At 46.0% G+C, this 27,703-nt stretch overlaps 1 protein-coding gene across 7 annotated transcripts in view; it reads left to right on the forward strand.

Moving 5' to 3' along the window:
* FGFR3 (fibroblast growth factor receptor 3) overlaps positions 1-27,703 on the forward strand; it is a 56,532-nt gene that overhangs the window by 22,443 nt on the left and 6,386 nt on the right. The window contains exons 3-13 of one of the 7 annotated variants that reach the window (XM_061467083.1): positions 3,808-3,861; positions 9,707-9,876; positions 14,568-14,691; positions 15,113-15,303; positions 18,563-18,713; positions 22,520-22,713; positions 23,582-23,727; positions 23,820-23,941; positions 25,150-25,260; positions 25,411-25,601; positions 27,028-27,150. In XM_061467083.1, coding sequence (XP_061323067.1) covers positions 3,808-3,861; positions 9,707-9,876; positions 14,568-14,691; positions 15,113-15,303; positions 18,563-18,713; positions 22,520-22,713; positions 23,582-23,727; positions 23,820-23,941; positions 25,150-25,260; positions 25,411-25,601; positions 27,028-27,150 — 1,577 coding nt within the window. Of the gene's footprint in view, positions 1-3,807; positions 3,862-9,706; positions 9,877-14,567; positions 14,692-15,112; positions 15,304-18,562; positions 18,714-19,824; positions 19,970-22,519; positions 22,714-23,578; positions 23,728-23,819; positions 23,942-25,149; positions 25,261-25,410; positions 25,602-27,027; positions 27,151-27,703 lie in introns of all 7 variants that reach the window. The other 6 variants (XM_061467086.1, XM_061467089.1, XM_061467092.1 and 3 more) reach the window with 6 other exon arrangements.

Consider the following 27,703-nt stretch of genomic DNA (forward strand, 5'->3'; position numbering starts at 1 on the left):
TCAAAGGTACTTGCTGGAATTCGTATATTGCAAACAAGTGCTGTGTTAGGAAAGCACATGCTGTCATTTGCTGGGTTGTGTTTTCCGTGATTAGGAGAGGACAGCTACAAGCTGTGCAAGCCTGGATCACTTAACAGAATGTGCCAGAAAAATCTGTTGTTCTCAGATAGCTAATGGCTAGCACTAAGATTGTCTCTGTGATTCCAGGCTGCTGCATTGGTAAATGGGTTCTCATCACTGAGCAGATAGAAAACCTCCTGATCACACCGATTAAAAGCCTGAATTTTCAGAAGAACTAACCCCTTAGATCTAAGGTTTTGAAAACTTTCTTTTGCCCTTGAACTGCTGGAGCTTCTTCAAGCATCCCAGAACAGTAGGTCCTTGCCTTCAAAAGTTTAGTTCCCTCAGAAAGTGAGGGGCTCTGTCTGAAAACCAAACACAGAGATATTTGTGATTGTAAATCACATCCACTCCATAAAGGGTTTTCTCGTGCCAGAAATAGGATTTTGTGTGTGAGAATCAAACCATCATGAGAATAAAAGCTCGTTTCAGTGAGCCTCCACCAACATCTGCTTTTCATTGCATGTTACTGGAGATTGCTGTGAATGCTTCAAGGTCATATCAATTAAATGGTTAAAGGAGTATTTGGCCCTTGAAAGGCTTCCTTTAACTAGGTATGATTATTGGAACTATCCAAGGAACTACAGGTTGTTAGAAACGTTACTCTCTCTTCTTTTTTTAAGTGACATTTAAATGCTTTTGAGTTCAAGGGGCAGCACGGAGGCAGAAGAGGGCAGCTGGTTACACACTCAAATGAAACAGCTGCCAGCCCCAAAAGTTTGTAAAGTGAGAAATTGTTTTTAATAGTGGAAGGGCTGATAATCCTCTGCTTTTAAGCCCCTGTGTTTTTTCTCTTCGCTAATAATAGCTAATAACAGCTTAAGAACAAGCGAGTAACCTGAACCTGCTTTCTGACAGCATTATGAGTCTTTGATTCTATTAGCCCACTGTCATTACCACCAAAGTGCTGGTAATGTGGGAATCTCCGTTTTAGCTGTCAGCAGCACTTGTTTTAAACTTTGAAGCCCTGCTTTATGTGGCAATAGTGGCGCCTCTTGTATGTGCAGATATTTCTTCATAATTAGTATTGATTGCACTGAGGAGATGAGATTGTTATCAGAGGTTTGTGGTTTGTTCCCAATTCTTAAAGGTAATGCCAGCGATTAGCTCAGGTATCTGGTTGGGTGTTTATGTGAGTATCTGATGTTTGGGGCTGGCGTTGTTCTCTGCATTAAACTGGTTTAAATCTGCACTAACAATCTGGAATTGCTCTGATGTGTATTCTTATGTGAGCAAAACTAGGCTGGGTGTATTCAGAATTAGCTGGTACACACATAAGTCCCATTTTGAGATGTGCTTCCAGATTCTAGGAGCGGATCAGGATTTTCCTATGTGGAGCTCTGAGATTTGAGTCTGCAACAAATTGCCTCTTCCACAGCGACACTCAGTGTGTACAGTGATATGCTTGATGCTGAAGGTAGAGCAACGAGATGTCGAAGCTCACATTTTAGGGTTGAAAACCAGTCTGATTAATAGCAGGGCTTAATCTCTTTAAAATGCCTCCCTTGACAGACAGGGGCTTGCGTGTTTTGCTAACTTACAGAAAGAAACATACTGTCCTCTTAATACCTGAGCGCTTGAAGAGGATCAGAAATAGAGGCTGCATGGACAAACTGATCTCCAGCCCTGTTGGCAGAAGCTCCATTTCTGCAACCATTTCATGTACAGAACAGCCTTTGGATTTAGTGGCTGAGCAGCACGCCTGTGATGAGCATGACCCGCAGGCTGGTACCAGCAGAAAAGGCCTTCAAAATATCCAAGATTGAGCTATTCAAAACAGCTGACTAAGAAAATGAAGCCTTTTTCCATTCATAATTAAAGGGCTTTTGAGAATAGCATCTAGCAGCACTTGTTGATGCCAATACTTGTCGATGTCTGACAATAGGTTTACTATTTTAGTAAATGGTTCATGAATAGCTTAGAAATTTTCAGTCACCTTCTGCAAAACGTGATGTTTTAGTAACCTGAACAGGACAGTAGCTCTAAACATGGGATATTTGGTCTTAAATCCTAAGCTGCACCTCTCACCTGAAACATGAACAGGGTCAAAGTCTCTTCCCTCAGCCTTGTGGAAATGTATTTGAATTGGCATAAAAATTGATTCAGCTCTTCTGGTCATGATTGGTTCATTGAAAAGCAGAAGTAAATGATAATCACATGTTAATATATGGATAACCAAATCTGAGAGTGCAGGGCTGAGAATGTGCTGGTTTCTCCGTTGATGCTGGTGGGGATTTGGCTGGGTTTCTGCCTTCGCCAGGACTTGAGTAAACCTGCTGGTTCAGCTAAAACTCCTAAACATCCACTTCACTTTCAGCAAGCCCCGTGGCATTTCCCTCGTTCTGCTGCCAGCAGGACCTCAGCTGGGGTTTGCAGTTAGATACGTGCTGCAAGTCTTCCTTGAGACTTTGCCAAGGAGAAGGTGCAAAGCCCAATGCACCGCTACAGCCTACAGAGATGGTTCCTGTGTTACTTCCTCCTGTAGATGGTGGGTATGTCTGGAAAGTCCTTTCAGATTCTGCAGAGAAATAGCATTTGTTGTTACCTTTCCCTTACCTTTTGGTTTTTCTCTATGCCTTCCCCCTTTCCACCTTCCTCTCATTTTTACCTCCACTGAGCTGGTCAGAGACCAGCAGAAAACTCAAGTGCAACTTGAAATGAAGGAGGTTCTGCCTGGCATGGTCTGAAGTAGTGCATTTCTGGCCACATGTTGAAGACTCAGAGTTTCCTGTTTTCTGGTGTTTAAGGCCAAGTTCTTTCACCCCTGTCTCAGCATATAAAGGCTGCTGGATTGCTAGCATTTTACTTTTATTTTAAAAAGACATTCCTGGAGATTATATGAAGTCAGTGGTGCTAAATCTTCCAGACACTGAATTGTACTAAATCGTGTAAACTAAATCAAACACTAAGCTGCTATTTGATAATGGGATTTACATTTACAGTAGTCATTTGTTTGGGGGGGGGGAGAGGAACTGAGACTTCATTGTAGACAGCGTGGAGAAGGTGAGATGTTAGACCACATTAAGAGAAACAGATCAGGATGTTAGATGTTAACCTGTAATCAGTTACTGCCTTGAGGTGTTTGTGGAGGAGGAATATAACGGGATGGAACTGCTCATGGAGCAGCCATCAAAACATCGATTGAGGGAGGTTTGGTTGCAAGGGGAGGTTTTAAAAGCTTTAGTCTGAATGGTTGAGCAAGGAGTTAATAAAGGGAGACGTGGCAGGGGTGTATTGAGGTAAAAAAAAAATGCAGGGAAAGTGAATTAGAAATGCTGACCTGTCATTTTGAGACTTGGTGGAATAAAATGTTTTCAGAGTGAATGCTCGAGGGGAAAAAAAGTGGGGGAGAGCTTGTTCTGCAAAAAGAAACTTCCCCTCTTGGAATTGTTGTGTTTATGAGAAGAGTGCTTGACACAGGGAGAAGTGTTTGGCATTGGACCCTGGTCTCTGGTGGCAGAACACTGATAAACTCATGACACCTCTCTCCCAGTTCAGAAAGCTCCTGGCCAATTGACCTCCCAGCAGCATGGGAGGGACGGGCTGGTGGAGCTGCAAAAAAGGCTGACCCATCACTGGAATGTCCTCCCTCGCTGGAGCCCACCATGGCACCAACAGCCTTGTCGAGCATGGTGTCCCTGCATGCCATCCTCTTTCTGCTTCACTTCTTTCTCCTTCTCTTCCTAGATTCCCCGTCATCAGGTGATGATGAAGATGATGATGACGAGTCAGAAGATACAGGTAATTTGATTTTCTGGCATACAGAGGCCTTTTCTTTCAAGGCAGAGTGGCTCCCAAGTGGAGAGGCTCATCCAGATGTTCACCTGGTCAGACAGACACTCTTTCTGTGTTGATATCAGTGACCGTAGGATGGTACCATGATGATGCTTACCTAAAAAGTTAGAAATAGCAGCCAGAGTGGTACTGCTGCTATAACATCCAACAGCAACAGTAGTGTGATTTGTTTTGAGGCCTGATTCTGCTAATCTGCCTCGATGAGCAGATGACTTTATGAATTCTCCTTGAATGTAAATCCAGACAAACCTGCTTACCTTTCTTATCTTCACTGACTTTACACCAGTTTTACACCATTGCAAACCTTCACCTGCTTCATTTTTAGCTGGTTTGATTCTGGTCCTTACCAGCATCTTGGCTGGAGTCAGAGCATAAAATTTACACTACCCAAGAGCCAGATTAACTGATTATGTAGGCGGGAACAACCCCTTTGACTTTACTGCCTTTTTCTTTCGCTCACATAGGAAAGGGAGCCCCAGGACGGAGCCTCTCAGTGCTTTTACTCTGAATCTCTTTCAGTCCCAGTGCTTGTTTCTTTAAGCGCAATAGCATTAATCAGGATCATTACATGCTTCAGAGGCGTTAGTGTGGTATTTTATTATGCTCTTTATATTTCTGCAAAGTGAGCTGCCTGTGTGTATGTGTTTTCAATAAATAAATGTCTTGCATTTGAACTCCCAATCAGCTATGTACATTGGCAGAAGTTCAACATGACTGGAAAATTTCTGCTGCCCATAGCATTGGACATGCAGAACTCTTTAAAACAGGTCTCCTACTGTAATAAATTCATAGCACATAGCTGTGTTGTCCAGTATGTGAACAGCAGTGGTGAGTTACGGTGCCAGGCGACCCATCAGCAGCAGTTAGTGGTTTTCTGATAGCTTCTAATTAAGGGCTGGATTCTGTAAGGTGATGGGCACCTTTGCAGAGGCTCTCAGTGCTCCTGATGCTGCTGAAGCCTGGTAGAGGTGTAGGGAAGGTCAGGTTTGGTCCTGCAGGATTTGTTCCTCCTGCAGAACAGGTTTTGATGAGCACAATTAATTGTTCTGTACTTTTTATTATGTGGTTTGTAGTAAACTCTATCTCTTAGCAACAGATATCAAAAGCCATCAGCTGGTTTACGGTACAGAGAGACATGGTTTTCTCCACTGAAAAGGAAAACACAGGTTTCACCACATGTATTTATAGCCTGTATTCTGGGTCTTCTTGACTTTGAGGCTGTCTCTTTTTTTAGACCTGAAGGTAACAGCTTGTCTTTGCTTAAAGGTCTTGTTATAAAAAGTTGGATTCTCTTCTGCTTTAAAAATGGTTCATCATCTTAACGTGCCAGCATGGTGAGGCCTCATGGCATGTCATGACATGGACGTGCTTTATGTTGGTTTGTTTGACATCAGACCCTCCACTTAAACTTCTTCTCTTGAGTCTGGGGAGCTGTGTTATTAACCCTGGCACCACCACTGTGGGACAGTCCACAGGGGCTGCAGGACCATCCTGGGTACATGGGTATAGCCAGTGCCATGTCATATGGACAGCCCAAAGATCTGTGTCCTCCATCTCTTGTGGCAAAAAGATACCCTAATAATGGGGTGTATGGGCCTCTGCTTGGCCATCAGACATAGCCATGGTCAGTAGTTAGAGGAGTGAAGGCAATAAACATGCTTTTATGCAAAAGAAAAATGTAACCAAGAGTTGTTCGTATTTAGGGGGGGACTAATCCATCCGGGACTGGCTCACTGCCTTTTGCCATATTGCATGTCACTGAATAAAAACTTTGTCTCCTGGCCTCTTGTGATGATAAGTTAATTTTCTGCTTTAATTGTGTTGTTCAAGAATGTTTCTTATCCTCATATCTATAGAGAAGAGCTTGCAGAGCTGACTCCAATAGCACCATGAGTTTAAAGCTAATCTTGTTAATCTGGGGGGGCTTGACCCAAAAGTGTTTATTAACTTGAGCTGGAAATAACGAAGCAAGAGAATTAGAGGAAATCTGTCTTAAAAGAAATCAATATTTGGTGCAAAACCTCTTGGAGAGCACATAGGCCCTCCACGTGGAGTGCCCTGCTCTGCTCAGCCCCCTTCAAGCATCTTCCCTGAAGGGCCGCATAGAAACGGGGCATCCCTTAGGGGTGGGCAGCAGAAAAGAAGAAAGAGGAACTTGAGCAGCTTCAAATCATTGGTCCGTTTGTTGCAGCCTTGTCACAAACTGCGTTCTGCCTTTGCAGAAAGAGGCTTTCCAGTACCTCTGTTCTCTACAGCTGTATTTCCTGGCCCTGAAACAAAAACAAAACACCCTTTTCACACACTGCTCTTCTGCCCCAGTGCTCCCTACCCGCCTGTATCTGTTTGTTTGGAGCCCCCGCTGCGTAGCCCCAGCACCTTCAAAGAGTCCCTATAATCTCCAATTAAATCTGGCTGTGTACTTGGAGGCGTCAGCTGGGGAAATTACACAATTAGGGTTGATTCTGTCTGCCACAGAATTTTGTGGCAGCTCCTAATTGCTAAATGAGTGCTCGGCTGTATTAATTATTCCAAGTATCCCTCTCATTTTTTTTAATTGGTCATTCCAGTGGGATGGGTGGCCGCTGTCTTTACCAAACAAAACGGACTGTGTCGGGTTTGGTGTTTGATGATGGGAAAGAGCCGGTGATAATGTTTTTCAGGTCCCTTTTCTTTTCACACCTGCACATGCAAAATCGCTGCTTGTAATTAATTTAGAGAGAGCGGGTCTGGAAATCTTTCCTGTCTTTCATCCTTCCTCCTTTCTCGCTGCCGAAACTCTCTGGAGCTTTGCAAGCATTCCTTGAAAAGAAGTTAGCAACATTTTCACCCCCTTAAAAAGTGGTAATGAAAGGACTCTGGGGGCACAGCAAACCGAAAGCAGTGATGTTTTGTTCACTGCTCCTGCAAGTGAGAACAAAGGCACTGTTTTCAATGAACAGACACTTTCTTCCAGTTCCAGTTTGACTTGAGTGATGCTCTGATTGTTTGAAGCTTGGCACATCAATGCAGGGGTGCCCAGCTCTGGCAAGCCCTGAGTTGCATGGAAGAGCACCCAAACGAAGGGAAAGCACTTGGGGAAGAAGCAGTGTCTAATTGGAGGAGGGAGGAGTGGATCCTGCCTTTGCTCCATATGGAGAATATCCCCAGCTGGAAACTTTCCTGCTCCTCTCTGATGCCTGATGGCAAAATCCCTCTTGGCTTCAATGACAACGTTTGCAGCCAGTGGGTTGATGGGACTCCTGTGAGATTCAAGCTCATCTTTTGAGTGAGAAAACGTAGTGAAACCTCACCCTGCAGCACACGCAGCCAGTGTGGAAAGGGGAAGACTCCCCAAAAGCACAGCACAAGGAGGAGAACAGTCCTGGTGGGGTGGCTGCGTGATCTAGTTAGATCCCTGTGCCCGGGTGAGTGTCACTGACACCATAAAATGGGATTTATTATAGGCAGATACGTTAATCAAACAACAAACAGCAGGTTATTTGGCTGCCCTTAGCAGCAGAGAAGAGGGACTTCTCCATCCATGCCTGGCCTTTCCCTGAACTCTACCCTGTTTAGCCCTGTTAACCTCCTGTAAAGTCTCTGGGAAATCGGGGTGCGTTGCCAAAAGGAACCATTGGGCTAGGCAATAGCCCATGCTTCAGAAACCTAGGACCAGATGTCTCCCAACATGGTTTCTGCAGCTCCCTCCTTTTCAGGCTTCCCAACACCACCCCACCTCCTCCAGATTCACCCCCCCGCTGCTGCCTGGGCTTTCACCCAACCTTTGCTTGGTTTCTTTTCTTTTTCTTGGTTTCTTGCTCCTTTTCCCAATGTGTGTGATAGCAGCACCTTCCTTTGCCATCAAGACCTGCTCTTCCTTTATGGTTTGCACGCACTCTTCTAGCATTTTTTGGAATGTTCCCCATTCTTGTGCAGTTCTACCGACATTTTAAGCTCAGACGTTGGAAGGTAGATAGCAACATGATGTCCAGCTTTATTTAGCCCACATTACTGTGTAGCATTTGAGGGCCCTCCCGGATGTGCTGTGTGTTCACAGCAAAGTTTGTAGAGGGATTTTGCAGGAGCATGGGAATTGCAGGGATTCCTCATTCTGACTGTTTGTGCCAGCCGTACTCCTGTTTCAGTGCCACCCTGGCAAGAAGACTTGTGAAAGAGATGAGACATGAGAACCGTGTTCCCAGCAGGGCCATCTCCAGCAAATGGAGGGCCTCCTGAATGTAGCTGTTGACATTCCTCATGAATAGGTGGGCTTTACAAGGAGCCATGGGAAGACAGGGCCATGTAGAGGTGCTAAAAATCAGTGGGTGCATGGATTGCTTTGACTGAGCTTTGTGACCTTGCCTGCAAAATCCTTGGAGCTGAAATGCAGCAGGAGCCTGCATGGGGGACACAGAGTACTTAGACCAAAGTGGGGTCATCACTGACTTACCTGAATGGCAAAGGGATGGGGCTTGTGGAGCCAGACACATTGGGGCTAAGTTAATCAGGGAGCGTTGGAGAAAGAGAACAGCTCCGGTGCATCTCAGAAGGATGTAGAAAGAAGGAAAGCTTTGTACACCCCTGTCATCAGGGGGGAGGGGGTTGCAGAGGCTTCAGAGCAGCACTGAGGCGGGTCTGTGATGCTGGGTGGTGAGCATCTCCTGAGCATCGTCACCGCTGCAGGAGAAGCCAGCACCGATGCTTTCCCAGCAGCTTTGGTGGCCATTATTATGGCCATAGCAGCTACTGAAGGACCAGCACCTTTAGTTTGTCTTGGCCAGAAGCACACAGGTGTCTCTGACTGGTAGGTTTGGGTACTCTTATGTCTGTGTGTGCTCCCTTCCCACCCGGAGGAGATAGCCAGTTACGATCCTTGGCTTCCTCTTTGCTGTTTTGCAGCCCAAATGCTGTTTGCCCCCATCTCCCTTTCGCCTTGGTGTGGAGCACAGAGCTGGGGGGGCTGGATGTGACCTTCTGTATGAGAGGGGAAGCACCCCACATGCAGCTCTGCAGTGTTTCCTTAAGCAGAAATGAAAGCTTGGGAGGCTGTTAAAAAAACTTTCTTCCTTCCCAGTATAATGAGTTTGCTGCTGCCTTAATTTGGAGTGAATATGTAATGTTTGTAAGGTAGCCAAGAAACATCACTGTTCTTGAGGCAGATTATAAAAAGTATCTCATGCTAACACTGGTGTTTTAGAACAACTTATCCCTGTTCAAGGGTAACATGAATCTTTAAAACTAAAATCACTTGTACTTATAGAACATAAACATGATAAACCAGTTTGGCACTGGCTGGTTTTCTTCTTTCCTTCCCTTAAGGAGGCTACGTCTGTGCTCACTGAGAGGCAGAGTTTTCCAGTGCACTCAACTGCACGCAACCCCTGCTCCCTTGCTGGCCCATCAATGTGTTTTTGCAGTTCCAACATCTTTCTGCTGTTTGTGCTTCTTGGCTACCATTATCCCTGAAGGTACATCTGTATCTTTTTAAACGCTGAGGCTAAAATCTCATCCTGATCTGGGATAATTCTACCTGTTGATTTAAAAGCAGCTACTCTAGATTTACACTGGCATTACCAAGACAAAAACCTGGTCATGAACCTTTCATCACAAACCTTAAATGCAAACACCCCTGTCTACGTCTATGAGAGTCATTTAGCTGGAAAGCATTTCTGTGTCATTTATCTTAACTGCAGCAGGTAGCAATTTAACTGTCACTCTGCACATGCCAAAGCCTCCTCAAATGCATCTGCTCACCAGCTGATATCCTCTGTGGCAGAAACGGGTCTGTTCAACTTGGTTTTTCCTTCCTCAGGTGTCCCCTTCTGGACCAGGCCAGATAAGATGGAGAAGAAGCTGCTGGCAGTTCCTGCCGCCAACACCGTTCGCTTCCGATGTCCGGCGGGTGGAAACCCAACCCCTTCCATCTACTGGCTGAAAAATGGCAAGGAGTTCAAAGGAGAGCATAGGATTGGGGGCATCAAGGTAAGGCCTTGGCTTGGATCTCTTTCATCAGCAGTTTCCTACCAGTAGAAAATTGTATTTCACAGGAGTTAACGTTGGTACATATGAGAACACGTGTGTGGGGATGGAGCGGGGGTGTTTCTTGCAGCCTTAGCAATTGCTCGACACAAAGGGTTAAAAAGGGCTGCTGTCTCTTGGGATTGAAGACTAATTCCCTCTGGGTTTGTGACTGTTCAATGAATAGGTAAAAAAGAGGCTGGGTTTATGATTGCATTGTGAGCAATGATGAGAAAGCAGGAGCACAAACTCCTGTCCTAACTTCTGGAGATCAGCCCAGTGTGTTGAGACATAGCTGCTCCCGGCTTCCCAGGCTTTCGACGAAAACTGACACAGCATCCTTTGAAGGTGTAGGAGGACCTCACCAAAGAGCTGGGCCATCGTGCTGGTGGTCATTAACATTCTTGTGGTATAAATCACTGACCCTTGGTCAAGTGTTGGAATCCCTTGTAGCCAGAGTAATAGCATCTGCTCCTTGGCTGCTTTTTTTCTCCCTCCTTGCTTTCTACCAGGAGATGTTCTGGAAAATGCTCTGGCTCATGTTTATAGATAGAGCTAAGGGATACAAAACCCCACAGCACTCAAATGATTTGGTTAGCCAGAAGTTTCTGTGCTACTGGATATGACAAATTGTGGCAGGATTCTAACAGGAAAATCAATTCTTTGATTTTGTTATTGTTGTTAATACTTTGTCCCTTGAGGTCACAGTCAGGCTCCTTTATGGATTTATTTGGGAAGAATAACACTGGCAGCAGCTGATTGTAACAAAGATCAGTACAGAAAGAAGGACTCCTGAGCAGTGATTTTTGCCTGCACTCGGCCAGCCCTGGCATATCCCTGGGCTACTAATAAGGAAGGAAGGTGATTTTTAGCAAGACACCTTCATCAGTACTCTGAATAGCTGTGTGCTGATGCCTACCACATCTGTAGCATTTTGGAAGGCAGCTAGGCATGCAAAGTGTGCTGGGCTCCAGAAACCAGAGCAGGATTCAGAAAGTCTTCCTTCCCCACAGTTGTGGGCTGTTTCTTTCCTGTTAGCTCAGACCCGTTCCTGAAAGAGCCTTTTGTGATTTCTTCAGTGAAGCCTTTGAAGCTCCCTCTTCAGTCCTTTCCCTGTCCCAGCCTGGATGAGGCTGAGGACACGCTCAGGTTTGGATCTTCTGGAAAGTTAAGGATGGAAAAGAAGTGGGGAAGCAACTCCTGTGGGTAAACAGCCTTTCAGCAGATAGCATTCACAAAGCACAGGCATCTTTTACTAATTGCAGGCAGTAAGGATCATCATGAAGTGTTTTCAGGCTTGCGTGCACCAATCAAATGGCTTTTTACAAAACTATGTAACATCAGCTGCACTAAATTATGCTTGCAGAATCAAATCTAAAGCTGAAAGCAATTCCCCATCCCACTTCCCAGTGGTTTTAATCTATCGTTGCGTTTAAGTTGACACATTTCATCCTCTGCAACACGGTAGTGAGTCTTTGGCATCGCTGTGCTTTGTTTCTCTAGGGGCACCTTCAGCAACAAGCCAATGCTTAAAAGAGCTATTGAAGGCAATGTCAGGCCAATTACAGCAAGATTGGTTTAAGCTCTCTATCTGCCTAGGTGTAGTTCTTTGTCCTTTTCTTAATATAAAGACATCTTTCTCTCTCTGTAAATTTCCTTCCCTTACTTGCTTGTTTTTACTCTTGAGCCGGGGTTAGATGTAAGTAGTCTGATGTAAATCTCATCCAGTATAAATATACTGATAGATATCAGCTGAGATTTGAATCAGAAAAAGAAATTGAAAACCTGCTCAGTATCTCATGCATTTAAGGTTTAAATTCCCCATTACACCTTATCTTCATAACAGGATTAGGCAGCTTGAAAAGAATGGGCAATATCCAGATTTGGCAGAGTTTGGTTGGCTTACTTCATCTCGAGGTCTGGTCTTAACCCAGAAATCCTTGAGCTGAGATTGTTCTCATTTGTTTTCAGTGTGTGGAAGAGTTTCAGTGTTGATTGTGAAAGGTCTGTGGTCACCAGATGAAAGCTGACCACTCTTCCACTTCTGCCTCTTTCAAACTGGATTTAGATCTGTGTGACTGCCCGATGTAAAGCCGGCAAGAGGGAAGGGCGAGTGTTGAAAACAGAAAGTGCAGGCTAACCCAGTTCTGTTACAGTGCATCCTTAACTGATAAAGACAAGAAATTCATATGACTTATCATATGAAATTTCCCAAAGAGCATTAATGGTTAAATCCTTGTTGGAATCTCTAATATCGTAAGCCTGTGTGTGTTAAATGACCCTAGAAGGGAAGACTGAGGGGGAGGGGAGATGGAGGATTATCCCTTCCCCAGACCATTGCACTGACTTGCATACCAGTCTGGCAAACACAGGCTGAGGTTCCAAGTGTGTCTGCAAGCGTTAGTTTCACAGGAGCCAAGAATGACACCACCAAATAAACCAGAGGGATTTCCAGTGTCTCACCCAATTGATTAATGCCTGCACAAAGTCACTTCGTGTTTCTAATGTTCTGTCGAGTGTGTTGACTGTCCTAACTTGTGAATGCCCCTTTTTATTATCCTTTAACTCTAGATGCCAGTCTCAAACTTAAACCAACAAATAAAATAATCTTCTTGCTTCTGTAAGAGTTTCAAACAGGTTCTGCCCCATAGGCCTGTGCCCCCCAGGGTCTCTTCTCTGTTCAAAGTCCAAAGTCCTCATCACAAACTTGGCAATGAGAAAGGCTTTGAATGTGTTATAGAAGCATCTTTGAAAATGCATCCTAAGTAAAACAGCGAATTTGGACCTGATTTTGTAATACTGGTCAGACTAGGGAGTCATCCATGTACCTGGAGCCCCAGCTCTTTGGAGTAGCTCCTGGGGCTTCCAGACGCAAGTGCTTTGCAATGCTGAAAAGTGGGTTAGAAAAAGGCTTTTAGGCACAACTATGAGACAAGCCAGTATGGAAATAAGCCACGGAGCAGCCACAAATTTGCATTGAAACTTCCTTGACAGTCTGGTATGTTCAGTTGTGAACTCAGGGTCCAGGTTCTCTGTTCTCAGAGCTCCTTTTACCCTGTAATTGCCATGCTGTTACAGAGGGATGTTGCATTATGAAAAGTGGAATGTTGGTTCTGCATTGAGCTCCATCTGTGCTGTCCTGGGTGGGCAAAGGGTGCAGTCAGACCTGACCAGACATCTGCAATAACCAAGATTTCTGTACAGACTTTGCCACAGCCTCCTATTTCCTATAACCTGAAATTAAATGCTGTATTCAGCGGTCTCTGAAAAGTGGGGTGCTGAGCAGTGCTGTTCTCAGGAAAGCAGAGATTTACAAAACTTTGTTAAAATGACTTCTGCTTGCCTATCTTGCAACTAAGCTGCCTACTCATAGACTCACAGAATGGTTTGGGTTCAAAAAGACCTTAAGATCATCTAGTTCCAACCCCCCTGCCATGGGCAGGGACGCCTCACCTAGTTCTGTGACTTTTAAACATTCTCTTTGTAAAATCCTGGCTTTAACTGTGACTTGGCCCCTTAAGGGAAAGCATGTGGATGCAATTTATGTGTAGCTAAAGAGGTTAAATGACTTCATATTAGAGTTCACCTGCTGCAGCAAGAAAACTCCAGGAGCAATTACGCCCTTGTTTTTCCATCAGCCCTTGACATTCTGTAGCACAGCACTATTGTAATCTCCTGCTTCTGTGTCCTTGGAGTCATCTTCAAAATGTTTAGTGAAGTTAGGTGTTCTGCTCTGGGCAGCCAAAGGCGTTAAATTAATATCCAGAGATTTGGAGAGCTTTTGTATGCTATGCATCCTAAAATCATCTTTGTCACTGTTGGTTGCTTTCTGTATTAATTCAAGATTTGCTTTCCATATCTGTTATATCCTATATATTCATTAGAAACAAATGTTCTAGCTGGCATCACAGGGCACCCGGTCAGAGTGGAGGCATGGGCTGTGCTTTCCTTCCTGCTACTGAGCAGCTAACATCTCTGGACCTGAGCCACACAGAAAACCAAGCAGTATAAAACTTGGTGCCGAAATAGAAGGGCCGACCAAGCATCCTAGGGACCATACTTGAGGCTGGGCATGTTTTCTCCTGTTCTTTACAGGGATTTTAGGGGACTAACTCAGTTGTAGACATTCATTTCTGCTCAGACAGATGCCATGACCTGTTGCTTCCATAGCACACATCTTTAAAATATATTATAGGTGCAGTAGTATGATTTTTGTTTGTAGTCATCTTATGGGTTATATGTAGCGGTTGGTAAAGATCTGCAGATGAGAGTACAATATTTTGAGCTGACAAAGTCTCTGGACCAGAGTGGTCTGGCAGAGGGGACCAGCAGATGAGTTAGCTGATGCTTTCTACATTCTAATGAGAGGTGCCACATTCAGCTGGTTTCAGTATTGTTATTGTGGAAGCATCAACAAGTCACCTTGCAATCTCAGTGTGTTTTGCTGTGTTGCCCTGTTCCTGCCTTGTTCTTAATTCCTTTTCACATTAAGCCTTTAATGACCCTTGAGATGGGTCCTTGTGATGTTCGGGCCTATTCTGGGGTCCATTCATGCTGGCCAAGTATGTAGAAGCTCACTGATTGTTCCCTGATTTGAATAGTCCGGTGGTGATGGTACTTGACCGCAAGCTTGATGGTTTAATTTCTTCTTCTAGTTGCGACACCAGCAGTGGAGCTTGGTGATGGAGAGTGTTGTGCCATCAGATCGAGGAAATTACACCTGTGTTGTGGAGAACAAATACGGCAACATTAGGCACACGTACCAGCTTGATGTGTTAGGTGAGATTTCACTGTTCTCCTTCAACAGCTGATCTGTGGTGTGTGACTGGATATGGGAAACAGGAGCTTGGTTTCTTTCCCAAAATGCTGGATCATGTGTCTTCTAAAACCAACAACAAGCTTCCTTTGGGCCAACAATTCAGCCTCAGATATGTGATCAATAAATTACTTAGCTGGTCTACAAAGGAACCAGAGAAGGAATGGCAGGGCTGAGATGCCTCCTCCATTCCTGGATGGTTCTTCCCTGTTTGGCTTGAGAAGCACTGAGTAAAGTGGTGGCCAGAACACCTTTGGGGGTCAGTCCCAGTCTTCACCCTCTCTGCTGAAAGGGCAGGAGATGAAGGGTTCAGAGAATAATCCATGCTGCAAAAAAGGACAAGTGAATTCATTAGGATTTCCCTCTATTTTCTGTTTTTTTCAGAGAGGTCACCCCACCGACCAATCCTGCAAGCAGGGCTCCCTGCCAACCAGACCGTGGTGGTAGGGAGCAATGTGGAGTTTCACTGCAAGGTTTACAGCGATGCCCAGCCTCACATCCAATGGCTGAAGCATGTGGAAGTCAATGGCAGCAAATACGGCCCTGATGGGACGCCCTATGTCACGGTGCTGAAGGTTGGTACACGCTCTTCTCACCCTCAGGGCAGTCCTTCTTTAAGCCCACACAGTGGAATATTCTGCTTTTTGGAGGGGGTACAGCAAAAATGTCCTAAAGTCAGTGTTCCAGACTCTTCTATTTGCCAGAGATAACACAACTACTGTAGTGGCATAGATAAGCAAAGTAGTTGTAACAGCTGAGACAACCGGGAGAAATGAAGCATAATGAAAGAGCCGTCAGATTGAGTTTGACCTGAAATTGTAAAAATAACCTTTTTTTACAGCTTCAATATTTTCAGCACTTACTAAAATAAAAGGCTCCCAACTAAAACACATTCTTTCGTTTTCATGTAAACACACTGTAGCGTGCACATACTAAATAATGCTGAGCTACCAGCACCTGAGAGCCAAGATAGCCTTGTTCCAGCCACTAACATTTGTGAACATTGCTATTATCCGTGCTCAGGAAAACCTTTATTGAGCAAAAACTCTCTTAGTAAGACTTGACTTTGCTAAAATGCTGTCAGGAAAAGGAATTTCCAGGTTACAGCCAGAACAAAGCCAGTGGGTCTGGTTTCCCCTCAACCTAGGTAAATATAAAAAGTAGAGAATGGAGAGTGAAAAGCACAGTTGATGTCTAAAATTTCTTTTTTTTCTTTAAGCATTTCAAGGCATTCTGTGTTGGTGTTTATTAAAATGTATAGGGCCAAATGGAGTTTTTCTGGCTCTGTAGTTATAGTTGAAAGGAGACTTTGTCCCTACAGCTGAGGTTGTCCTGCGCATGGACATACCCCACACACATCCTGCTGCACACACCCTCTGTCTCTTTGAATGAAGCTTAAAAAGCACCCCACTTATCAGACATCATCTACAAAACTGTAACTCAGCCAGATACATGATAATAAAAGCCAGAGACCCTGGAAATAATTACACAGATTGAAATAACAGATTGGTTGGAAGAAATGGTTGGAGACCGTTCTTCAGGATTGGCAACACGTGCTTCTCGCGAGTCGATAGAACTTTTTCTTTCCTCGCTGTCTCTCCAAATGTGTTTGAATTATGCATATTTGAATTTCCCCCCTGGTTTCACAGCCCAGTACCAAGCTCTGAATAGCTGCCTGTGTCACATGCCATCTAGTATAGTCTCCGGGCTCCGTGTGTGGTCCCCGTGGGATAAAGTGCTACCTTTTGGAAGTTTGCAGAGCCGCTGTGAACAGTGCCTTGTGTCACAAGCACAAGCTCCCATTTTGCTGTGGCAAAGAACATATAAATAGTCCGCATAAATAGTGTTTTAAAATGTTGGAGCGGCACCGGGGTGGCTAGGTAATTAGAATTGCCAAATACCTTCTCTTCTGTGAACGGCAAAGGCTCTGCATTCCTCGAAGGGGAGCACAGGCAGGCGTTTGAATGCACAAGTTTTGTTTGGTTTTATTTTTTTGCTGAATAGGACCAGCACACGTCTATTTACTACTTCTGGTTAATCAGGAATGCTTTGAATTGTATTAATGCCGGCATCAGCGCTGGGGCATGGAGCATTTCCATTTTGGGATGCATCTATTGTGTGCTAGTACTGGGCCTCCGTGGAGCTGTGTCAGGCCCAGCTTTGCAGGGATTTTGTTTTTATGTGTGTGTGCTTGTATTTTAAAACTAAAGATCTGATAAAGTGATCTCACTGTCCTCTTGAGGCCAGCCTGTGGGCTTTATGGATTCGTTCCCCTTGTGCCACACACTGCTGTTGCTTTGACCCAGCATCCTGGCCATGCTGCTGGAGGCAGGTGCTGTTAACAGCCCTTCCGTGCCTACAGCTGCTTTAGAAAAGGCTCCCTCCTGCCCACTACTGTGGTGCCTGCAGGGAGATAAGGCTTTTTTACCAGCCTGCCCTTCCCTCCTGCTTTCAGGAGATTTTGTGGAGTGTAGGAGCCGCTATGGGGCAGTTTATATACAGGGAGTATCCTGGTCTCCATTGCAGCAAGAGTGACAGAGGGGTGCCCAGCACATGCAGTTCCCACCCTTACTTCTAAACAGGGGGGGAGCAAAAACCAACCCAGTCCAGCTGGATAAACTGAATGCTGTACTTTCAAGCTATTTCTTAACAGCCTGACAAAACCAAGCCATCACCTGCATCAGTTCTTGAAAGCTTGGGCTAATTTGTGATCAAAGGAAACCCCTTTTTCTTTGCAGAAGAGCACTAAATGCATTCCAGTTACAGAGAGTGGGCTGGCAGCACTGTGCCCAAGCTTTGTTAAGGCTAAATTGTATGTTCTGCATTGAAACATGCCCAGTTTAATTATAAACAAGGCAGCAACAGCAGGCAGGCACGTTTCCCTGCTAGAACACACAGACTTGCCAGCACATAAGCCTTAGAGATGAGATCAGGTCAAAACTGGTGGTGTTTGTCATCAACCGTGGACACTGGGGCTTCCTTTTGATGCCACCTGTGGGTTCAGTTCTTAATAACCTATCAGATCTGGCAGCCCGGTTGATTTTAGAGGGCTGCAAGTCATATTGGCAGGATCAGACCTTGAAGGCACCGAGACTGGGCTGGAGAGACCAAAAATAAGAAGAGCAATTGGCTTATTTTCATTTCCAGAGCTGCAGTTGGTAGTTTTCCTAGACTTTCCCTAGGCTCCTTCTGAGGCCACCCAAAATGGTTGTGCATTTTCAACCAAAATAAAAGCAACTGTTTGGTGTTTAGGGAAAAAACCTGATGTGCTGTTGTGGCAGTGTGGAAGAAGAGAAATGAAATCCTTGCTTAAGAGTCTGAAGTTTGTTTGATTTATGTGCACCACTTTATTTAGTAAAGAAGAGGCTCCTATAAGCAGTGGAAAAAATTACAGCTAATTTCTGAAAGGCAAAGTCAGCAGCGAGTTTTCAGACCGCCACTGCTTATATTTTGTTTCCAAATTCTATTTTGGAATCTGATAATTGAAACAGTATTTGCTGAGCCGGGTTGCAAACACAATTCTCTGCTTAAGCCCTTTCTCTGGTGCTCCTGTCTGCTGAGTTACAGAGAAACGGTAGGGCCTCTGCTGTCTGATGGAGAAGTGGGGAATTGGTCTGTCTGAAGGGAAGGGAGTTCACCCGCACATGGTTTGGGGGCCAAATGCAACTCCTCTTCCTCACCCAGGTCCTGGGTTAGGTCTCTCACCATAGGGTGAGCAGGGGATGTTGCCGCAGCCGAAAAGAAAATAGCTGTGCATAGTCAATCCTAGCTGATATAGGTGTGATGAGGTATTGCTTGGTTTACTGAAGTTCAGGTTTCTGTCTATTCCTGCAGTCTTGGATCAGTAAAAACGCTGAAGCCGATGCTAACCTAAATCTGTTCAATGTGACAGAACAAGATGAAGGAGAATATCTGTGTAGAGCCAACAATTTCGTAGGCATAGCCGAAAAACCATTTTGGCTCCACATTCGCAAACCAAAACCAGGTAAACCACAGACTCTGTCCCAAGGCCCTGGCAACTGCGAGAATGAGCTATAACAATTTTAAGAAGCTAGTGATTAAAATTCCTATTCATTTTGTATTATACCCTGTCAACTGATGCTGAATGGCTTGATCTTATTTTCTTGCTAATTTTTTTTTAAACAAGAATGTGACGCCTATACAGCAATTGCCATGGAAAAATTCCCACAATAAAATGACTGTCAGATTTTGCTATCAACTCTTCACGCTTTTATTCCTTTCCCTTCTTTCCAATTGAGTGCTGATAACAGAATTGCATGTTAATGACCTGTGACGTTCAAAGCTCTGGAAACCCAAGCTGTTTGGAGATTTTCACCTGTAAAACTGATACAAACACTTCTGTCCCTTGGAGAAGTAATGGAGAAATAAATGTCAACATTGGCTCGTGCGAGCAAACATCATGTTAAATAGAGCGAGCAGCAGCAGTCTCGTGGGCTCTGGGGTTTGACTCCCGCCTGGAGTGTTGGGCTGCTGTGTTGCTCAGTGCCACTGCAGGAAAGTTCCTCTACAGGCACCTTCTTGCTCTTGGCCAGAGTTACGGTGCAGTATCAAGGGCTGTATACTCAATGTATGCTTTGAGATGCCCACTCTGAAAAATTTGTAAAAAACCCCCAAATTTCACTGGTTTTTTTTGGATGAAATGAACCAAAATGTTTGTATATTCCTCTGATCAGCACTTGAGTCTTTCCCCACTACATCTCCCCTCTATCCTCCTTTCTTTCTGTCTTTCCTTTTCTCTTTTACCACCCTCCTTTCCCCACCCTTGTACTCACCCTACTAACCTGAAGTCAGTCATATTGTGGGGGCAATTTTTCATTTGGATGCCTTTGCTTGCATGCTTCTTTAGTGGGACAGAGTAAGAACCTGGTGAAGGGAACCTTTTTTGCTTTTGACTACAGGTTGCAGAGGGGAATGAATAAATGAATGTGGAAGATGGGCCATTGGAAAATAATACAAACCAAACCACCTTAATCTGCTTTTGAGATTTGCCTGTGGTGTCCTCACACTTGCTGGGAATGTGGCTTATTCTCTGTTTTCCCTCTTTTCTATACGTGTGTGTTTTTTTTCCCCTGTAGACGGCAGGTGTTAACACAACGGATAAGGAGCTAGAGATCCTGTACTTGCGAAATGTTACTTTTGAGGATGCTGGGGAATATACTTGTCTCGCAGGGAATTCTATTGGGTTCTCACATCACTCTGCTTGGCTGACGGTGCTACCAGGTATTTTCTTCTCTGCTGGCCTCTCCTTTTCTTTCCAGGGTGCCTTGATGTTTTGCTTTAGAAATGCCAAGTTCCTTCACACCGCCCCTTGCTTGGAAAGAGGGGGTGTTCTTTGGGAGCAAATCCCTTGGGATTTGCTGCAGGCTCCTGTTGCATACTCACAGCTGACACTTTTTGCATTGCAGCTCAACAGTTGCATTATTATTGCAGTAATGACATAGAATGCCCAGTGTCTTTTTTGATCTAGATAACAGGGAAGTGTTCACAGTCTCCCTGTTAGAAGACTGTTAAGCCAAATTTAGGAGCTTTATCTTTCTACACTGACAGTGGGAGAAGGAAACCTCCCCATCAGGTGATCTGGGGCACCTAAATTGGACATGGGCTGTGGATCATCTTAGGGAGGAACCTTTCTGTCTAATCTCATATCTTAACCTGAAATGAGATGCATAAGTGCTTGGTGTGAGTACACCCTTCCCTGCATGTAGCATTATTTCCACTTCACGGATGAGCAGGTCAAGACAGCGATCTCAAACAGAAGGTCGAGGAGGCTCATCTGTAGGCAGAACCCAGGAGTCCCGGCTCCCAGGGGCATTGCATGCTGCCTGCTCCAGCTGGGATCAATGAAAGCTGCAGCAGGCTTAAAACCCAAGGCCAGGGTGACCTTTTGTGGTCCTTTCATGTGCAAAAGCTCTCATTGATGATAAAGCCGGCGCAGAATATGCAACAGACAGGTCTGCTCTTCAAAAGAGGGGAATGAGACTGTGCTGTCCCTTCACCTGCAGAAGCTGCCTCCACCTATGGGGCAGGCTTGAGCACACTCCAGGAAAGCACCAGCAGTATTCATAGAGAATCTCATGGGTGTTGTACCTTGCAGAGAGTGCAGGAACAGACCTGGAGTATGTTCAGTAGACCTTTACTGAAAGGGCACAGAAAATCCTGTACACCCCACTTTGGCTCACGCAGCCATAGACCACATTTGGTCCAACTCGCAACATATCCATCTCAGGATGTGTTTAGGAACTGGAAACTTCGGCATTTCTAATCTTGACTTTATCTGTGCGGGTGGCTCGGATGTAATCGCCTTGGGGCTCAAGGTGTCTTTCATGCTCGAACCTGCTGCTGGTCTTTCCTTTGTGTATTTGCCAGCTCTATAATAGCTGATCTGATCCTGTTTCTGCTTCTGCTATCCACTGGATGAGAAATCATTTCCTTTGGTTATAAGACTGATGTCTCTGTTATTTTGAAAATCTCCTGGTGTTGTCTCATCCAACTGTTTTTACCATGTGAAATCACACCTCTCATTTAAGCAAAGAATAAGCAGGAGAAAACCCACCAAAAACCCTGAAGTGGAACTTTATACTGGAGTCAGATGCAGTGATTGACAGCTGCCTGTGCAGCAGCAGGCCCCGAAGCGCTGCCCACAGAGAGGGCACAGGATACAGCCCGACTGCTTGTAAACCCCTGTCCACACTGTGGGAGATGTGGAGCAGAGGCAGCAGAGCTGCAGCACCAACATCTGATCCCAGGATGTCTGGTAACCCTTCCTCGCAGGAGGAGATGGCTCCATGCAGAATCAGGCCCTGCACCGCTGGCACAGCCCCTAGTGTCACCAACAGGCCTTTCCCTATGTCCCCCTGGACACAGCCACTGAAGAGCAGACGTGGAGCCTGCTGCTGCCAGGGGAAAGCTCCTGCTGCTTGCCGAAGATGCTGCTTTGGGGCAGCAGTGATGTACATGAGCCGTTAGCGAGCTAACCACACTGGCATGACTTCATTATAAAGTTTCCCACTGCTGACTGTTCCTCTGATGCCAGCACGCCTTTTGGGAACAGAAAACCAGTCCCACCAGTCCTTCCTCCTCCGGTGTCTGTGCCTGTCCTGAAAGGAACAAGGGGAGAAACATAGCTGAGCTTTGCTGGTCCCAAAAAAGCCTTGCTAGCAGGTAGCCATGGCTGATTGGTTCATGCCATCACCCTCTGGCTCAGCCACCTCTCTGGGTCAGACCTTCCAGCCTCTTCTCGACAGAACTAAGTTTTTATTAAATAGTTGTGCAGATTGTGAGGCTTTTGCCTTGTCCGATGCCTTACCCCTGGGTGCCCTTTGGGCTCCTTGGTCCCTCAGGGCAGGCACCGGTCCAGTGGAAATCTTTGCTGGTGAAGTCAAATGCATCAAACCCTCGTCCTGCAGCTTTTGCACATCCAAGACATCCAGCTATGTGTGGATGGGCGGGGAAAGCAAGATCCGGGTCAGAGGAACAGCACAAACGTGATGCCTTCAGCCTAGAGCACTGGTTTTCAACCTGTGGGCTGAAGGCTCTTAGAAACCCCAGGGTTGCATCAAAGTGCAGTAAAATTACCCCCCAAAAGGTAGACTGTTTTAGCTACAGCCGCAGGTTGAAAACCACTGGCCTGGGAGAGCCCCCTTACTGAAGTCACTCAGCAGATTGGCATAGATGAGCAAGTCCTCCCCAGATTCTTTGCACTGCTTTTGTATAGTTGCATGTAGGCAGCTGCCTACCCCATCCTGACTGGTGTCTCTTGTCACCCTGCAGCGGAGGAGCTCATGGAAATGGATGATTCGGGCTCAGTGTATGCTGGCATTTTCAGTTACGGCATTGGCTTTATTCTCTTCGTCCTGGTGGTGGCTGCTGTGGTTGTGTGCAGGATGAAAATGCCAAACAAAAAAGCCATGAACACCCCCACTGTACAGAAAGTCTCCAAATTCCCACTCAAGAGACAGGTAACAGAAAGTAGATACAAGATTCCTATTCCCCCCTATGGTCATCCCTCTCTTTTTTCCCCTCCCTGAAATGTTCTCTCTAGGTCCAGCACTCTGCCAGGAAAACACTGCCCAAGAGGGACATAAGTTGGCTGCATCTAGGAGTTTAACCCCCTCTTATTGATTTGTTTCTGTTCCAGTGGAGCAGTAGCTGTTGGCAGCTGGCTCTGGTTCATGAGCAGCTATGTTTCAGTTGCCCTTGTCCAAGAGGGGCTGGCAGTGCAGCCATGGATGCCGCAGAAGGCGCATCTTGCAGGGGAACACTTTAGTGCAGGCTCCCTGGTGAAGCTCCTTGGGAAGCATAGAGCACATTTAATTGTGCTTGTCCCTGCTTTCACAGAGGTCACTGATGAACCGAAGCCAATTCTTATGGAGGTGGGAGAGGGTCCTCTTTCTCCATGCAATTTGGGATGCTCTGCCACGTGTCAGTGGACAGGGGCAGGAGGAAAAGGCACAATGTAAAACCACAGAGTGAGGAATACAGATTTCACGGCTTTGACTGCAAGCTTGTGATAGGCATTTACAGTGCCAGAACAGAAGTCACTCCGTAGCTTGTACGTGCTGTGGAGACACACATGGAACAAATGAACAGATTAAACCCGCCTGCTAGAGGGCACAGCTGACCTATCCCTCCTTTCCACCAGCTAACAACCTGACCGCAGTGCAGTTCTGCAAGGAAGTGGGGAGAAGTAGAGGGTTTCCCATTTAGAAATTGCCAGAATGCAACTGAGTCACTGAGCAAAGTTAGCTCAAACCCTCTCCATGATCCATCTCAGGCAGTGCCCAGCCCGGGAGTACAGTTGGCAATAATACTTCATTTGCTCTACCCAAGCAGGTGTCGTTGGAGTCCAACTCTTCCATGAATTCCAACACACCCCTGGTCCGGATCACACGTCTCTCCTCCAGCGATGGGCCAATGCTGGCCAATGTCTCCGAGCTGGAACTGCCTCCAGATCCCAAGTGGGAATTGGCACGCTCTCGGTCAGTCAGACCCACGGGTCGCAATCCCAGTGCCTGCTGGTAATGCCACCGTCCTGGTACCCACTAATGTGGCTGCTTGTTCCTCCCTTCAGCCTGACCTTGGGGAAGCCGCTCGGTGAAGGGTGTTTTGGCCAAGTGGTGATGGCGGAAGCGATTGGGATCGATAAGGACAAGCCAAACAAGGCCATCACAGTTGCTGTCAAGATGTTAAAAGGTACGGGAATTTGACAGAGAGCAGAACAGCATCTTGCACTGGGGTTTCCTCTCTTCTCTTCTAAGTCTTTTATACAAACAGATACAATAGAGTAAAGTAAGAACAGCTTTTCATCCCTTTCACCCACATAGCCTGAGGGTGATGGCTGTCTCCTTGGAGAGCACCTAAAAGTGCAAATCCCATCAGGAAGAGGGACTGGGAATTAACCCGGTTCTTTGCCAAGGGGTAATAGCATCCCTGAGAAAAAGGGGAACCCCCTTCCCGTCTAGCCAGCTCTGTGAATCAGCCCACTCCTTACTCCTCCTGTAACCAGCACTGCCTGTTCTCACAAAGCCTTGTGCAACGAGCTCAGGTGAAGACTGTAGATGTTTGGTTGACAGACTCCTTTGTGAGGAGTTTCTTCACTAAAGACACTTGATCCCAAATTCCCAAGAGGTTAAAGGGAAGCCAGAAGTGGAGGAGTCACTGGGCACCTTCACACGAGTCTGTTCCCATCCTTACCCTCTACACAGTAAACACAGACAACACGCAGGCAAAATCACCCTGGGGAGTTCAGCTGGAGGAAGCAGGGCAGATGCTCCAGCAGTGAGCAGCCCGGGGTTGAGGTTACATGGGGTGACAGCTTTACAAAAATAACAGTTCTTATCAGAAAAGGATTTGTTTAGTTTACATTTCTGTCATTCTGAAGTTGCTTTTGGAAGCAGGAACATTTCCATCTTGTTAACCCAAAGCATTCATTTGGGGATGTTTCTCCCCATTTTTCTACTGTAGTTGCAGAAAACTTTCCATGCAAAAAAATGCATTCCTTCCTGTAGCCCCCCTCCCAGCTCTGACCTTCCACAGTCCTTAACTCTTTGCCCCTGGAGGTGAGGGGGGAAAGCAATCAGAAAGGCAAAATTATCCTAGGTACCAAAAGTGACTTTATTTCTTTAATACTTCACAGGATGAAGCAGAAGATGAAAGGCTTTGTTAATTCCCATATGAACTTTTATCTCAGTTTATTTGGGTTTTTATCTTTCCTTGCGGTAGTTAACTTTGGGTTTGATTCTTCTTCCCAAAGTAGGATAAAAACAAACAAACACTGCCATATTTTGAGTTCTGTTTTCCCCACCAAGACCCCACGTGCCTATGCAGCAGTTGTATTGATTGCTTCACAAAACACTTACTTTTCTCCTCATGTTTTTGCGTTCCACTCTTGCTTTCCCCAGATGATGCCACAGACAAGGACCTTTCTGACCTGGTCTCTGAGATGGAAATGATGAAAATGATTGGGAAGCATAAAAACATCATTAACCTCCTTGGTGCCTGCACACAGGACGGTACGTAGCAAAGCAGCTCGCAGGGCTGTGGGAGGCTTGGGTTTGACTGGCCCTTCTGTGTAACTACTCTCTGGTTGCCCAGAACATCCCAGATGAGCTCTTGGTGGTGAGCTGTTCCTCCGCTGGATCCTGATGTGCTCTTGCTTGCAGGACCGCTCTATGTGTTGGTGGAATACGCGTCAAAGGGGAACTTGCGGGAATACCTCAGGGCACGTCGCCCACCTGGCATGGACTATTCCTTCGACACCTGCAAGCTGCCCGAGGAGCAGTTGACATTTAAAGACCTGGTTTCCTGCGCCTACCAGGTGGCCCGGGGCATGGAGTACTTGGCATCTCAGAAAGTGAGTTGAGAAACCTCATTTGGTAGAAGCATCAGTCAGACCCGTGTGTTCAAAGGCATGCAATGCTCTGTGTGTGTGTAGGACAACCTCAGGCAAAATGTTGGCAGGCTTCTCCCTTCAGAGACCACATTTTTCTGTATGAAGTGTCTTGAGTGTTTTGCTGGAGGCTTCATCCATATGCAGGAGTTGCCATATGCTGGCTGCATTCATGAATCATGCAGCTGTACAGCCCTCGCTGTGACCTGCAGGCCTGTTTAGCATCCCCAACATGCATATGAAAGCACAAGAAATGCAGACCTTGCTGCCTGTCCTCACCTATTCAACCTCTGTCACTTCTAGAGGTAGCTGTCTTTCGGATGTGTGATTCTGAGGCTCAGGCAGCAGCGGTCAGTGTGAGCATCATGCCAAGTTGAAGCTTCCACCATGTCACTGATACATTAGACAACAGTCAGGATCTGCATCCCCTGTCCTTCCTTCTGATTCTTCTCTGATCTTCCTTCTGAGAGCACTGAAGATGCAGAGCAGTCATGAGGAAGCTGAGATCTTGGGTGTAGCTCACGTGTTTGTGGCTGTCTGCAGCACATATAGGCTCAGTTGGAGTAGAACTGGCAGTGGATTTGGCTCAATATGTGGATATGGCTACGATGCTCCCTGGGGAGCACTTCGCTGGCACTGAGCTGGCTGCTGTGTTTGCTTACATCATACCCTGGGATTAAGTCTTGATTTGCCCTGACATCAGCAAGTGGAGAATCAGGCTTTGGGTTCACAAAGCTGTGCACCAGCCGGTGTGTCCTCTTTTGTGGGCAGGGAGCACCATGGCAAAAGCAACTTCAGCTTCAGATGTCAGATGTGTTTGTCTTGTGGCTGCAGTTCAGGGTGGATGGCTCTTGGTGGCTTTAAACTCTCTGCACAGTGCAGGCTAATCTAGCTTCTTCCTCAGCTAACAGTTGTGATGTTGGGGATTGGACTAGATGACATCTAAAGGTCCCTTCCAACCCACATTGTTCTATGATTCTATGTACTGTGTATGTATTTGGGACATTTTAATTTTAGGACATTATTTCCTTCAAGCATCAGCCTGCACTCCTCTTCCTGGAGGAAGCAGGGCAGAAAAGCAGCTTCACATCCCCTTAAGTGCCCACACAAGAGGAGGGTTAGCTTTCTCCTCTGTGCATCATCCCCTTTGGAGAGAAAAGGCGCGTGGCTGCGTCACCGCAGAGGCTGCAGATTAGGTGTTGCTAAGAGGTGGCTCCCACCGAGTATGCACGATGGGGCAGTGACACAGAAAGTGAGGAGTGAAGCGGTGCCCACAGCTTTATGAGCTTGGGAGTCAATGAAACGGCAGCTCATAAACCACACGGTGCTGTTGGTTCCAGGCGCGAGCAGCTAACAAGCCCTTATTTATTGACTTGCTCACCTTTCACAGTGCATTCATCGCGACTTGGCAGCCAGGAACGTGTTAGTCACTGAAGACAATGTGATGAAAATAGCTGATTTTGGCCTCGCTAGAGACGTCCACAACATCGACTATTACAAGAAAACCACCAATGTAAGTATAGAGCTGCCAAGGACAGGCGGTTCTCCTGACAGGCAGTTCAGTCATCCCTGCAGCAAGTGACCTTGTCCCATGCCTCACTTTCTAGGGAGGCTTAGGAGGAAGAAATCTGCTGGTGGCATCATCTAGTGAGGAACTGTAGATAGGCTGGTCCCAGCAATACACCCACCATTCATTTTCTTCCTGACAGATACTGCTGCTAGCAGCTGATTGTGAGGCTTCGGCTCTGGCCACAAGGCTTTAGGCTAAGAGAAATTGAGTTTTTAACCAAAGGGGAATGGAGCCCTTTCCAGTCTGCTCCATTTCTCTGAGTAAAGGTCCTAAGGAGCCAACTTCTGTCCCACCAGAGTCCTTGACATAGAAATATCACTTCTTGTATATGTGGTGCTATACCTGAAGCTGCAACTACAGCAATTCAGACATGGCAATAGAAGGCATTGAAGGCGTTGCAGAACCTGAGGGCCTTGTGACTACAAGAGGTCTAAATATCCAGGCAGTCCTACAAAGCTCACCATGTAAATACTGGTCCTTTCCAATATCACATCAG

This window comes from Pezoporus flaviventris, unplaced genomic scaffold, assembly GCF_033815535.1.
Source record: "Pezoporus flaviventris isolate CSIRO_AGI_PZ_B2104156 unplaced genomic scaffold, CSIRO_AGI_Pfla_v1 ptg000002l, whole genome shotgun sequence".
NCBI lineage: Eukaryota > Metazoa > Chordata > Aves > Psittaciformes > Psittacidae > Pezoporus > Pezoporus flaviventris.